This window comes from Coturnix japonica, chromosome 3 (genome assembly GCF_001577835.2).
Source record: "Coturnix japonica isolate 7356 chromosome 3, Coturnix japonica 2.1, whole genome shotgun sequence".
In the NCBI taxonomy this organism is placed as follows: domain Eukaryota; kingdom Metazoa; phylum Chordata; class Aves; order Galliformes; family Phasianidae; genus Coturnix; species Coturnix japonica.
Genome location: NC_029518.1, coordinates 19,695,968 through 19,710,817, shown reverse-complemented (window position 1 = coordinate 19,710,817; position 14,850 = coordinate 19,695,968). Strand labels below are relative to the sequence as shown.

Below are 14,850 nucleotides of genomic sequence, written 5' to 3'. Positions count from 1 at the left end.
GTTCTCTGTAAGAAAAACCATTTGCATAAACCTGGCTTGGGCACTAACGTAGCTAAAGAAAATAATGCTGACTTCACACACAAATTGCTCTAAACATCAAAATGAATTAGAGCTTCCTCTGCTTCCATGAGTGGCTCTCATCTTTAATGTTCTCCTTTCTCCCCTGTAGATCTGTTGGCAGAACCAGGGCTTATTTAACCCAGCATAAAACACATTACTCCAGGGTGACAGACTTGCAAATTATGTCACGATTTAAAACAGTTTTACAGACCTACATTAATGAACAAACTAATCGACTACTTACTGTTCTTCTTGTACATCAGGATTTCAAAGGAATTCATCTCATAGTTGTCAAATGTCTGCCGGACTTTGTCAATTGTATCTTTGTCTGTCAGCTCTCCATACATAAAACTGCAAACAAACCAAGGAATTCAAGTCAGACACTAAACAAAGACACTACACCATTTGTTTACAGTGCAAAAAAGGACCTATTTAGAAATAGCCCTACTTTGATTTTATTTCACCTGGAAAGCATATTTGACAGATGCAGCCCCAGGAGAAAAAAGACAGAACGGGGATGAACAAACTACTGTTTTCCTCAAGCAACAAGCACAAAACTACAAGCCTTTTTAACAGAAAATAAATCTGTTCTCAAATACCTGCAGGTGCTGCTTTTTTGCATAACTTCTGCTCTGTGATATCCTGATAGCTTGCAAAATCCATCGTTGCTGTACACAATGGGCCAATCCACTATCTGGGCATTGCCCAAGACAAAATTAGTATCTGTTTGAAAGAACACATCAGTTAGACATCAGACAAGACTACAGTTGCATCAATGGAAATACTCATGTTGAATCCGAACTGCATTGCTTCCATTCCTGCACAGTTTTTTACAGATATTATTCCCAATGTAGACCACAGGAGTATTCCCTGTTTTAAGTAATGTCTTAGTTTAAGAATTTAAGTTAAGTTTAATTAATTACACCGGCAAAGCTGAAGAAGGTGGTTTAATGCAAATGAAACTCACAATGTTAAGCAGGTAACATTCATTCCTCGACTAAGCACAGATTCATTAAATTGCTTCCCTCTGTGCCACACAGACTGATCCACCATGACATTCAATTTGGATGGGAAGGCTCAAGACAGCCAAAACAGCCTGAGCAGTTATTTCTCATCTGAGCACAGACTCAGAGGCTCCTGTCGATACAGCCTTCGCTGCTGACCACACAAGTTCTATTACTCCCTGTATGACGTGTATGGCACAGCACTACAAACAAGACACCAGACAACTAGTTTTAGTACATATACCAGCAGAAAGATGTCTCTGTTCACTGCATGAGCTAGAATGAGTTTCAGCCACTAAGAAAAAAATTGAGTGGGATTCAAACTTCCATTCTCATTGGATCTTTGCATGCTTTATTTCTATGATTAATTACTCATTTGAACAAAGAATATACTCAAAGCCAGGCCCAGGCCTTGTTTCTCTGCTGTTTTGGCTCTTTGGCTCTCAGCTCTCAGTGCAAATGCCAAGACAGAGAGCAGTGCTTCTGACTGGGCACTGATAGGTGGGAGACTGCAGGGCCTGCTTTCACAGCTTCAAAGACTCCCCAGCTAGAAGTCAGAAGTCATCTTAGGTGGCTATGTGAGATAATGGCACCCATTCTGAAGGGGAGGCTCTAAGGGAGTCCGCTATGCTATCTTCTCTACAAGACCTGCACCCAGCTGCTTACATAGCTGTCATTAACGGTACCTGCAACCAAGGGACACAAACAAGACATTTTACCTATTACTTGCAAAGAGTTTGGTTTCTTTTAACTTCCCCTTTCAAAATGTATTGTCCTGTTGCAAACTTCAAGTGGGTTTAAATAAAACATTCCTGTAGCTATCTAAATCCATTGCCCAATCCCATGAGCAAGATTAAGTGTATCTTTATACACTCTTTAGAGTGAAATATACCAGTAGTATAACTTCAGGACATTTTAACTGCTTTGTTTCTCAGTCTCTTCTAAATACCATGGTTTTCACTTGGTTCAAGTACTTTGTCCCAGAAACAATACATGTCTTTTACCCTTCCTATGAATAAGTAAGCCAAGTCATTTCTCATTGCTAAAGCAAGTGCTTTTGAGTGTCTATTATAAACAGTGGATTGCACTGTCTTAACATATTTCTGTATTTTCATCAGAAAGTACAAAAAGTATGCAAATATGACACTCAGGTCACGTTTTGCCCTGATGTGGACTGCGTTATTTCAAGCATTTACTCCTCCTCACCATCTCCCCTTTTGAAAAGGTAACAACACCCTTCAGTTCTTCAAGAACTCATTGAACGGCTTTTATTAACTGAAGCAGTTGCTTTCCTCTCACACTTAAATCTCAACATTTTCTTCAGATAAATAATCTCTGTTTTTTCACTAAAAGTATACTTTTCTGATGGCTGTCGCTGTGCAGATCCTACTTCTACCTACACCTCCAAAGCATTCATGGTATAGGACACTGCTCTTATCCTCTTTTTACAGATAGAAGCAAAGCACCAAGTCCACATGGGGATGTAAGCATTGGAAAGCAAGACTGCTACAAGCCCAACTCTCAGTGATCCAAGAGATAGAAACTCTGAGTAGTGCTGATGATAGAACTAAGAAATAGCACAGCAACCAGCAGCTGGCCCAAATTCATTTTAAAGCTGATGATTTTCCTCTCTTACTATTCCTAGTATTCCAAATGTAAGCCTAGTCCTCATATACAATATATACAATACACAGAACCTTTGCCACTACTACTGGAGCTAAAAAAAACCACACATTCTTACTTGCCTACTTTTTAGGTTAATGAAATCTGATTTTTTTTTGGACCAGAAGAGCTTCCAAAGGACGACTAGAAAATGTGCACATATCTCCCTCCCTCCTGGCAGCTTTGTCATTTGGTTGTTTATCCTAGGACACAATTAAAGAAACTCACTGCTTCCTCTTTTTAATTGTGCCTTTCTTTCATCAGAATCAGAATCATAGAATCACTAATGTTGGAAAAGACTTCTAAGATCATCCAGTCCAACCTACCACCAATACTAAACCACGTCCCTCAGTACCACATCTAAACATTTCACAAACACCTCCAGAGGCAGTGACTCAAACACCTCCCTGGGCAGCCTATTCCAGCACGTGACCGCTTATTCTGAGAATAAATTTTTCCTAATATCCAACCTGAGCCTCCTCTGAGGGGCTACCCCTGAGCACCATGAAAGCTAAGCTTTCATTTCAGCTCCTGTATGACTTATCAAGCTACTACCAACACCCTCAACATATGATGTCTTTAAGTCAACATGGACTGGTTGTTGTATTTTACACAGCCCTATCAGGCAATCCAAGTAGTGTAGTGAGCCCTTTCATGGAGGTGGAGGTAGAATGCCACAATCTGATAATATAGGTTGGGTTTGGACATGAGTTATAACCACACTTGTAGATCTTTACGTACTTTCAAAGTTCCAATGGCAAAAACAAGAGCATCTATCAATTCAAGGAGCAAGTCACAGGTTTTCAGGATCCCACTGTTTTATAAGTCTGACTTCTACCAAGTTCCCACTTTGTGCACCTTGATCTATTGTCTACGATACACAGCTCTGCCCCAGTCACACAGAAAGAAAACACTGAAGCTGGACCCATTCTCTGGAGTAAACACCATAACCCTGACTTGGCTTTCACTTTGCTCCTCCAGCTCCACTGCTGAGCTTTTAGTGCTCATCCTCAGTTTGGAACAACACCCACAAGATGCCCTGCTGAGATCGGTACTAGGGAACTCTCCATGTAGCTGAAAGCCTCAGGAGACATTGTTTCTTGCACTGCACAGTAAAGAAGGGGTCTCAGAAACAAATATGAAGTTCTTTACAGTTGCTCATTCATCTTTCCAGATCTCTCTAATGACAAAACAATACAAAGGTGGTTCTGTGCCTGTGTGGAGAACACACCTGCATTTCTCTTCAGACAATGGTGTTTTGCCTCTTCAAACACTGAAGAGACACAGCCTAAAATAAGGATTCCCACTTACAACTCCTTTGCATAGTTTATTCTGACAGATAACCTGGAGGTAAAAGGGCTGTTCTCATTGCTATCATTTGCATTCAATTGCATTGACGTCCCTGACAACGTGCTGCTTGGAGACAGCTCATAATCTGTTCAACAATTGTTCCTAACATAAGAAAATATTGAATAACATCCACTGAGGCAAAAACTGCCTTTCCATCTGTGGGGACACAGGGTCCCAGAGGCCAGGAAACAGCTGTGGCTTTGTTGCACAACAAGCATGAGGGATGCTCTAGTGAACTCTCAGCACTTCAGAGCAAACCCTCTTGAGGACTCACAAATGGGTCAAGAAGGGTAGGACAGGGGTTGGGCATAGGAAGACTGTGAAGAAGAAATACACTGCTAAATTGTCTTCAAAGACAGGGTATAAAATGTGCACATGACAGATGCAGTATTCAAACTATTAAGTGATGGAGGTGCCTCTCTGAAAGGACTCAAAGGACTCCCTAAGCAGGAAATCGATTTCTAACACAATATCAATTGGGTTAGTGGCACTGGCCAGACCAAGGAAAAGCTACACACCTCACTGGCTCCGCTTATTGGCTCCAAGAAGAACTGAGGTAGGAGCTGCAGAATCTGAGCTCATATGAAGAAGACTTAGGGTTCCGGCTTGTGCTGTGTTTGACAGAGCCTGAGAAGACACCTGGAAGCCACAGAAACATATAGAAATGCAGCACAAAGCATTTCGTGCAGCAGAAACACAAGCAAGAACCACCGCGCCTCAAAGGCAGCACAATTAGAGGCAGGAGGAGGGAGGGATTCTCTGAATTCTGGCTACTTTGTGAAAAGCCACGCTTCACATTTTCAACCTGCACTTCCCCCAGTCAGTTCTGTTCACTGAAGTGTATCTACATATCAGCTTTTACACACACAAATGTCAGAGCCGTTTTGGATTATCACTTACAACTAGTCACAGCTGCTTTAAAGAACAAGAAAAGCATTTTAACTCCTTCCACTATGTAAGAATGGATTTTGCTCTGTCACTGAAATCAGTGGTTTTCTCTAATCACAAAATACATCATTGCAGAAGAATCAGAAAGCGTCCTTCTGAATAAAACAGCTCCCTTACCAACAGTGACAGCAAGCCTCCAGAACACCCAGCTTCACCAAAACTGCTATCTACAGAACCATATTGCCACGTACACTGCATCATTTATTGGAAACAGCCCATCAGCTCAATCTTCCAAACAGCCTGAGGACAAGAAGCACCTCACAGGTGAAGCTGGTCAGGACTAGTACATTTAGGAGAGGTAAGATCACAAATCACTACCTCAGAACTGAAAGAAAGGCTTAGTAAAAGACTTGCTAACTCTAATCATGGTTACAGTGAACAAAGACTCCTCAGCTACTGTTCTGTTTGCTGGGCATGAAGCAGCGTAAGAGTAAGTATAGGGGACAAGTGAGTTTACAAACAACTGAGTTTACAAACTCATGACTTGCATCACAAGTAGTATCACTTTGATATGGGAAAGAAAGAAATATTTGGCTTCATTTTTGGTAAAGAACCCAATGCATGGAAGTAGGATGCTGTTAATAATGACACCTCCCAGAATAACTACAGTCATACAGGCCACACAGTACTTTAACAATTTACAAAGGATAGGTATGTATGTATGTCCCTGGTTAAACCATTTTAAATGTAACTTCTGAGATCAAAATACAGCTCCAAAATGGTACAAATAAGTCAAACTGAAAAGAATTTCAACTGTCTATTCTACCCTTTCTTTGTGCCTGTATGATTCGAGGCTCACACTTCAGGGAGAAGTACACAGGAATCAACCAAATTTTCATTAAACACAAGGACTCAAAGAACGTACAAGGCTGCTAAGGGGACCAAAAGACAATTCACATTGTGGAACAAAAGTCATAGGACAAAATTTTGCTCTGCCACCCAGGCTCTTGTACGGCAGTCAATGGTTTTACATGGATACATACACCCTCTCACTACCTCCTACCACTCACTCATGGAGTTAGAATGCATTTGCTTTAACATTTTATTTAAAAAAACTTGATCTGCCTATGGAATAACGATATGGTGGCCTCGAAACTGCATATCCTTAACACTGAGAACAAATTATTTTAATCTGTAGCCTCACGTAAACGCAAAACAACAAATGACATTTGGGCTCATGTGTTATAGAAGTTTTGCATAAAAATATTCATTATACAAAAACATAAAGGGATTTAAAGGGGTTTAGAAGCTCTTTGGCTGCAAGAGAGCAAATAAAAACCACTAATGCAGACATTACATTGCTCTATTCAAACATGGCTTACACTACGCAGAGCATACTGCAAGTATGAACTGAAGGGAATTATTTAAAACTGTGTTCCATCATACATAGCACAAATAATTAAAACAACAGCTTTAAGTGACTCAGTTTGAATCTTTATAGAAAACGATTCCACCAGTGGTAGAGATAAAGACTACTGGTTCCATCTTAGGATTTGTTACAGTGCGTTACGATAGTATCTATTTTACTGTGGCCTCTATCATGAATAAATTTTCATTGCAAAGAATAATACACCCTACCAACATTAGAAGCTGTAAAGTCTTCATAATTATCTGCATTTTAAAAAATAAAATAGAAATTAGAGCAGAAAAATGGAACATGAATAGCTGAAATGGGAAGCGCACAGAAGCCGTCATCCATAATTAATGGTAGCGCTGTTCCGTGCCTATCTCTGAAGTGCCGACCACACTGAAAAATTGAAAGAGCAGCCATTGAGACAAAAGTGATGTCACCATCAGATAATTTGCAGAAATTAGAAAGTTCAGCGGCTGTACAAGTCGTACATTGCACCATTCTTAATAAAGGCCAAAAACACTTTTTAACAGTGAGACTTCATTTAATTGGCCAGGCTTTTTTTTTTCCTCCAAGGTTAATCTTGGAAGTAGTACGGGAAAAAGAATGATTTAGCTGCATCAATTATATGGGTCTTCCATCAGTTTAAGAAAGCCACTTGATTTACTGATTATAGCGACAGCCATCAAAAGCCTTAAAAGCATTTGACAAGACCTAACTCCTGGCTCACGCCTAGCTATATAACTTACAGAAAAGCATTAACAAATTCTCCAATGAATGGGTTTCACTAAGATTTGTTTTACAACCTCGTTCTAGGATTTAATGGAGAAATGGATTGCTACGTTGAATGATTGCAGTAGAGCATCTTGAGCTTTCAGAACATTAACTTTAAAACACATAATCTATCATCTTTGTCTCATACTTCTTATATATAAAAGTAATTTTAAGAAAATCAGGCTGTAGATGCATTTCTAAATGCGTAAAGATGCAAACACAAATTTGGCTCTGCTAGAGCCAGCAAAGAAACATTTCATATTCAACTCAAGTGATAGATACCAAGGAAGGAAAACTGTCAATAATCAACTGACATTCTGATATAGTGACTGGTTTTGTACAAAAGTACTGATAAAAATAAAGGTACCTCCATAGCTGGTAACTTTGAAAAGAGGGGATGTCAGGAAGAAACAAACCCCTTTCTTTCATTGTATTCTTCACTTGGGAAAACATCCTCAACACAGAGCCTATAAGATGTTCCCTTGTGGTTTTGAAGGTCTGTTGCTGACATGCCTGAATGTCTTGTTTTAACCAGTGCCAACAGACAGACCTGCATTCATGTGTAGTCTTGTAGGAACAAATACAAAAGAGCACAGACTCAAGTGTAACTGTTGGATGCCAGATGTGTAGAGGGTTACATCCACCTTGTTTTGCACAGGACCAATCCCAGTAACGGCAAGAGAAGCAACACCTTCAGCTAACATCACTGTAAATGAAACACCATCTTATTACCTACCCAACCAGCAGTTTTGCACACACTTCTTGCAAGGTATGGCTTTGGCAAAGAGCCTTTCATACAAGGTAAGAGTATTTCCAAGGCCACATCCACTGTGACCTCATTGTAACGTTGAAATTAACCCACTCCAGTCAGAAAGACAGATAATCAGACTTGACAGCATGCTGAAGAGGAGCTCCCTGGCACCTGCTCCAGGCTTTCAAACCAGCTCATTTGGGAGCCTTAAGAATTAGGATAGCTAATGCCAGCCATCACAATTCATAAGGAATACTTTAATAGTACTCTTCCCTGTGCATAGTTAAGTTCACTCGTTCCAGCACTTTCTTCTACAACAGTCACTAAAATACATTTCCCTATATAACAGAACCATATTAGCTCATGCTTAGATATAATTTACCTGCAGCACAAGGCCTCTGAGCCCAGTTTTGCTTGAAGATTCATTGTAAATTAAGGAAATTTGAAAGCTGGCAGGAAACCAAATGTACTCTATCATAAGGAAACAAAAAAAGCATACTCCACCCCAAAAATATGTTTCCTTATTTTAGCAATGGTCCTGTTCTCAGTATGAAAATACTTTCTTGATGACTGTTGCTGTTTACTAAAGGTGTTGCAGCAGTACAAGGCAGCCCAACAATGCCCAGGATCTGACCACCCTGTGCACATCTCATTCAGAGGAGTGATGCAGAACCTGTCATGTTCATACACGCATGCCCTTCCAATGCAACAGCCCTGTAGTCTGAAACAGAATAGACTGACACTCAACAGCAAGTCCCACCTTTGGGGATGCATACCTATAGTGCTTCTAAAGCCAAATAGGACTGCCTGCAGCCATACCTGCCTCCAGACCCACACAGCTCACTCACTATTCAAGGTTCTAAAGTAACGGCAGGCAGGGCAGGTAAACAGCAGCAACGTAAGGATCCCCTGCAAACGTTTAATGTAAATGAATCTCTTATTAAAGTGCAAAAATATGAAAATAAACCTCTGCTCAGTTCTTCATTCTGTGATAGATTCCTTCTCATTTGTCTCTGGTGGAATGAAAAACAGGTTGTTCAGTTCCAGAGCTGCTTATAATGAAGTTAAGTTCTCTCCTGGATCTCGGGTAACAGTACAAGGTGAGCAGGCCCAGGTTACAGAACACTTATTTTATTGGGACTTCATCATCTCCAGTGGAAGGAAGGTGATAAGTCACAAATGCCTGTTATTCTCAGGATTTGTGCCTCCAAGGGTACGCTTTCTTTGCATCTACAGAGGACTCTGTACTCTCCATCAGAGGGTGCAGGTTTGTTTCTACACCCCATCTCTCCTTAGGGTGCTCCCATGGGAAGCAAGACTAAACTCAGATAAGCTTTATGCCACCAAGCTTCCATTTTTCCCTCCTTGTTTTGTCAGTAAATCAGAAAAGTATCTGTGGCTTGTACTGATATTCTTAAGACATGCTTAAGAACTTATTTTTGCCATTTTTACACAAACTAAATTCTCACTCACCAAGGAAGGGCTGGAGAATCCAGCTGGTATTTATGTAAACATAAAAGCATTTTTGCCTTCAGCTATTGATAAAGCATTAGAATATCACAGAACCTGTTTCCTCTCTTACATACCGCACCATTTGAATTTGGTGCCTTGGCCACAAACCAAGATCATAACTGTTATTGTTATAGTGCCTTTATACTGGGGCTATATTACATTACCCAAGAAAGACATTAATATCACATCAGCAGTAGCCAGCAGAGACTAGTGTTTCTTTACATACTGCACTGTTTTACAACACAGGCTCATTTTCTATCCCATTGGGTGTTTGAGTCTTTAAATATTTCAATGCTTCAAACAAATTTTTGCCAACCAAGCACTACATGCAACATTTATTTCTCTAGCTCTACATGTCTCCTTCAGAAGAATGGCTTTTAAACATTAAAAGCAGACAAGAAGGATTACATTAGTGTTCCAAGTTCTTAAGTTTCTCCTCCAGATTTCCAACAGGAAGGAATCTGGAGATGCTAATTTCAAAGAATGAAGAATGAAGAAAGAATGAAGAACCTTGTAGTGCTCACACTTCATATGAGAAGAAATCAAAGAGGACTAGATGCAGTCCATAGTTCCAGGCCGATGATGCTGTACACTCTTTCCCATGTGCATTATATCAGTGCTATAGAGATTCTCAACTCCTTCTCTACTCCAGTGTGTGGAATTACTTTGCAGCTTGTAAGCCTAGCATAGCTATTCAGGCTGGCATTTAGTCAATGAGAACCTGTCTTAGTCGATTTGCAATACAAGAAGAAACTCCTGTCCCCAGAATTCTTAAGAAGACAATTCAGACCAATGGAGCCTGAGGTGGATCTCGCTGTAGGTGGAGTGATCTGAACATCAGAAAAATACTAAGCCTGAAGGAAAGGCCTGAACTTGCATGCCTAAATACACTGCCATCACCTTCAGCCACTGAAGGTGCATCAGCTTGTCAGTCTTGCACTATATGTGAAAGGCTGTCCAAAGAATTACTTGTTAAATCACTGTTTAAAAGTGGCATAATTAGTGCTATCCTTAGAGTAGCGTTTTCAAAAGAGGTTGTAGGCCAATTACTGTGCTACTGCCATAAAGCCTCTTTCCCTGAGATAACCCTCCCAATATAACTCAAAGTCAGAACATGTTTTTCTCAGTTTACCTGTGACTATTTAGTTGCACATCAAACCCAAGTACCTTTAAATGGAGCACTACTTCGGTATCTATTCCAGTCCTACAGAGAAATACCTCTCCTTTCAGAGGGAATCCTCCTCAAATTGGGAACATTCCTATACATGCATTAATTCAATATCCGCTGGCATACTTAGCTCACTTGCAGGTGCCAGCAAACACAGTTTGACAAGAAGTCCAACATTTATTTGGAAAATCCCAGATAACCCTGAGAGTTTCCTTATGGGTCACATCAGTATCCAGTCGAATAAAACTGAGAAGGGGAAGCCAAACCTCAAGGTTTACAGGCCTGTTTAAGTGCTCGTGCTGTGAGCATCCCAAAGCACCTTGAGAGTGAGGCATCAGGATGTTCCCATGCTGACCCCCCAAGTGGCCAACACTGCCCTGCCAGATAAGGAGAAACAGGACCCAGCCCTCATCTCCTCAGTGAGAAGGACGTCAGGAAAGGTTGACGGCCTCACAGTAGAACTGAATCACACAGCATTTATACGTGACAGCATCACATCACAGCAGTGATGTAGAAGACTCGGGCTTCTGAACTTGAGTCACTTCCCAAAGATTCCTCTAATATGTCTGCACTGTGCATCACTTCCTAACAGGCTTCATCTAGAAGCCTGTATTTATGGCAGCCCTCAGGACTTGCCGACATAGTGTGCTGTCGTTTCACCTGTGCTGTCCAGCACCACACTCACTGTTACGACACATTCTTAACGAGGGGGAAAACAGGAAGAAGCAGAGCTGCAAGATCCCCTCCGTCTGCAAGCCTCGAGTGATTTACAGCACCAAGGTCTTGGCACTGAAAGCTATCACAGAAATTCAGCGTTCAGTGGAGAAAATTATTCACAAACTCAAGCCAGTTCCGAGAAAAGCCTTAGCTCGCTGCTGCTGGTTGATTAAAGCAGCAACGTGAATGTGACCAGGTGTGAACAGTTCAGTTGTTAAGGAGAGGGCAGGATTCTCCCAGGGGATGGGTAGTGCTTACTGGGGGGAGAATGCGGCTTCCAACCCCTTCTATAGAAAGTTGCAGAGAAAAACAACCCGTGAAAATCCCTCTCCGTTCTGCGTGAAGACACGCTCCTACCTAAAGATGGTGTTTTGTGGTTTTTTTTTTTTCTCAGTAACATCCCCTAATTGAAAATAACTGAAAACCATTGTTGGGATGATGTGGGTTTTTAGCTGCTTATCACCAGGGTTAATTGCCTGTGCCTTTTCAGAGCAAACCGACTGTCTTTTAATGAATTAAATCATCTCGCCTTGTCTTCAAACCGATCTAGACCCGCATATTCCCAGTCACGCGGGAAGTTCCTAATCCCCAAAGTCCTAATCCCCGCCGAGGTCCGTGGAAGCACTAAAGATGGCAGAACTCCGAGCTGTGAGAAACCCGCCGGTGCCCAGGTGTCGGCAGACACGCATCCCCCGCACGGCTGCAAGGAGCAGCTTCTGCTGAGTCCCTGAGCGAAAGAACCCGGGTAACGCTAACCAGGTTTGCAGGCAGTTGTGACATTCGAGGCACTTTGCACTCGGCAGTTTCTTAGAGAAAGACCCGGCTGCAGTCAGCCAGGAGAAAAAGGGGGGAAAAAACGAAACAGAAACCGGGCAGTGCCCACTTAAAATGCCAAACTCCCTGCTCCCTTGGGAGGCATCGTTTCCACTCGGGCCGCAGCTCCGAGCTCCGTGCTGTGCCGTCCCGCAGACCCCGCGGTTGGTCCCGGCTGCTCTCGGTGTGTCCCCGCAGCCCGTGTCCGTCCCGCCGCACCTGCCGCCCGCACGGGGCTCCGCTCGGGACGCGGGAGCGCAGCCCGACGGCGGCCCCGCACCCGAGGGTCGGAAGCCCCCTCCGCGCCGGAGCATCCCGCTGGCATTGCCGCTTACCGTTAGACCTCCGCACGATGTTCTCCAGGAACGTGTTCTGAGGCGCCACCAGCCCTCTCCTTCCCCCGGCCATAGTCGCTCTGCGGGAGCGCGGCGCGGAGGCTCCGCTCAGGGCGTGGAGGAGCCGAGCTGTGCCGCTCCGCTCCCCGCCCGCTCCGCGCGCCTCATGCCTCCGCCGGGACCGTGGCTGGGCTGTGCGGCATCACCTCCCGCCGCCTCTCGCGCACCGCAGCCCCGCGCCCGATGCCGCGCCGCCGCCGGACTGAGCCGCAGCGCTCCCTGCCGGACAACGCTCCGCAGCGCCGCCGCCGCAAGGCCGGTGCTGCAGTGCCACCGTCCGGGAGCGCGATGCCACCACGGCGACCGCAGCGGACGGGAAGCGGCGCCCATCGGGGGGATCCGCGCTGCTGATGTCTCCCAACATCCGCCCATCGCACAGCTGTGCGGTGCCACCCGGGGGCTGTGTCCTCAGGGCACGAGGCTCAGCCCTTTAGCAGGATGATCGCCCCCCTCTCACTCCTTCCTAGGACGCTCATTAGGAGGCTGCTCACTGCTGTGCGAGCAAACTGACAGCAGCTCGGTGGAAGAGATGGGAGAAGCGATTTAAATATAACCTTTGACAGGGCTTAAACACTAGAGTATTGGATTTACAAAGGTTTTTCAGTCAGGGAGAAAACTACTTTGTTCCTTCCCCTTCGGCCATCTATCAGTAAATGGAAAGCACTCAGATCTCTTTAAAGACAGATCTCCTGGCTGGCCTTGGCAGATGCTTGCTGTAATGCCTCGTTAGCTACAGCACCTCCGTGCTCTGCATCACATCACATTTCCAAGACATGAATATGTTTTGCATGGCAAGAACCTATTTCCTGCAATACGAGCGAATAAAGCCAGGCCACCTGGCCCCTGTGCTGGAGGATGGGCACAGCCTGTGCCATGAGGCTTGTGCATGTGACCCAAAGGCATCCATCCCACAGCAGCCCACTGCCACCAGCCTCTTGCCTCCATCAATGTCTGAGGCACAGGACGCACGCTAAACACCATGGGGAGCCAAGCAGTGGAGGTGGATGGCAGCTTCGTTGCAGCAGGATCTGAGGATTCAGTCACAGGCCGACCAGCACTGGCTGCCCCTCTCACAGCTGGAGCCTGGGGGGCTGCTAAGAGCCCAGCTCAGGAAGTAGCTCTACAGTGGGAGTCACTTCATTAACACTCATTCATTCTAATAGCCATCCCTGGACTGACTCCAATCAAGACAGGTTAGGAGAGCACCTCAAGCTGTAATTAGGCTACTGATACTCCCTGAATTTCATATTTTGAAAAACCACACGGAAATGTTTGTATGCATCTTTACACACCTGATTCAGCTCCCAGCAGCTGTGCCTATGAAGTCCCAGGTTGTTCTGTTCCTGACAGCTTCATCACAGAACTGACTGACCATCAGACTGACCATCTCCCCAGAAAAATCGTGATGTTATCTTTGATACTGAATTTACACAGCTCCTAACAAGTAAGACTGAGATTCTGGAAAACCAGGATCTCCAAAGGCTTTCATTACTCCTCTAAGCCACTGTGCCAGAGGGCGCACAATCCCAGCACCCACAGGGCTCGGCAGGAATCTCTCTGGGTCTTGGAGACATCTGGCAGCTGGCAGGCACTGCAGAAATGCTGAAGCCTTTAGAAAAACAATGTTACACTAAAGTGCACAGTAGTAGGAGCAAGGGGACATGGGGTAAGAGGGAAAAGCCATACATCTTCTGGATTTCCGTGTTTAAGAGCTGTTTGGATGCGATGCTCAGAGATAGGATTTAGCAGAGGGTTGTTAGAGTTAGGGTACCACGAGGTTGGACTTGATGATCTCTGAGGTCTCTTCCCACCTGAGTAATTCTATCATTCTATGACACAACTGAAAAAGCCCCTAGTTCATCCTCCAACTGCAGAGCCTTAAGGGACAGCCGCAGTCCCTTCAAGCAGCTGTTCTAAAACAAAGTACAGATTGCCTTCACCTAAACCAGGTCCATTTGTCACCCACTTGAACTGGTAACCATCTGACAGGAAAACCCAGCTGTGACCTCCATTTTCAGCAGCAATCCATACAATAGCATTTATAGCAATGCAGTTATAACAAACTACTGTCAGCTCTGAAAGTTTAAAGAGCATTGGATCTTAAAATTGAGTTCCATTTGTGTACTGCTACACAGATTTCATGACCCTGTCAACATGAAATGAATTATGTGATAGGGTAACAAAGTACAGACGGTAGCGAGCAGGTTAGTCTGCCATACCGACATTTAAAACAATACATCACACTAATTAATCCACAAATTCTTACCCACAGGGTCTACAGGCTGAAGTCCCAGTCTAACTATCATATACATGGGTGCTTAGATACTTGAGATTAACACTATTTG

General features: G+C 43.8%; 1 protein-coding gene across 6 annotated transcripts in view; it reads right to left on the bottom strand.

Moving 5' to 3' along the window:
- KCNH1 (potassium voltage-gated channel subfamily H member 1) overlaps positions 1-12,705 on the bottom strand; it is a 164,104-nt gene extending 151,399 nt beyond the window's left edge. For 5 of the 6 annotated variants that reach the window (XR_001553869.2, XR_001553870.2, XR_001553868.2 and 2 more), the window contains exons 1-3: positions 12,446-12,704; positions 660-783; positions 305-411 (exon numbers count right to left, since the gene is read on the bottom strand). Coding sequence is in view for 2 of the 6 variants with exons in the window: in XM_015857406.2 (XP_015712892.1) it covers positions 305-411; positions 660-783; positions 12,446-12,518 (304 nt within the window). In the remaining 4 variants the exon portion in view is untranslated. Of the gene's footprint in view, positions 1-304; positions 412-659; positions 784-12,445 lie in introns of all 6 variants that reach the window. The other variant, XM_015857407.2, reaches the window with a different exon arrangement.
- Between the last annotated feature and the right edge of the window lie 2,145 nt (positions 12,706-14,850).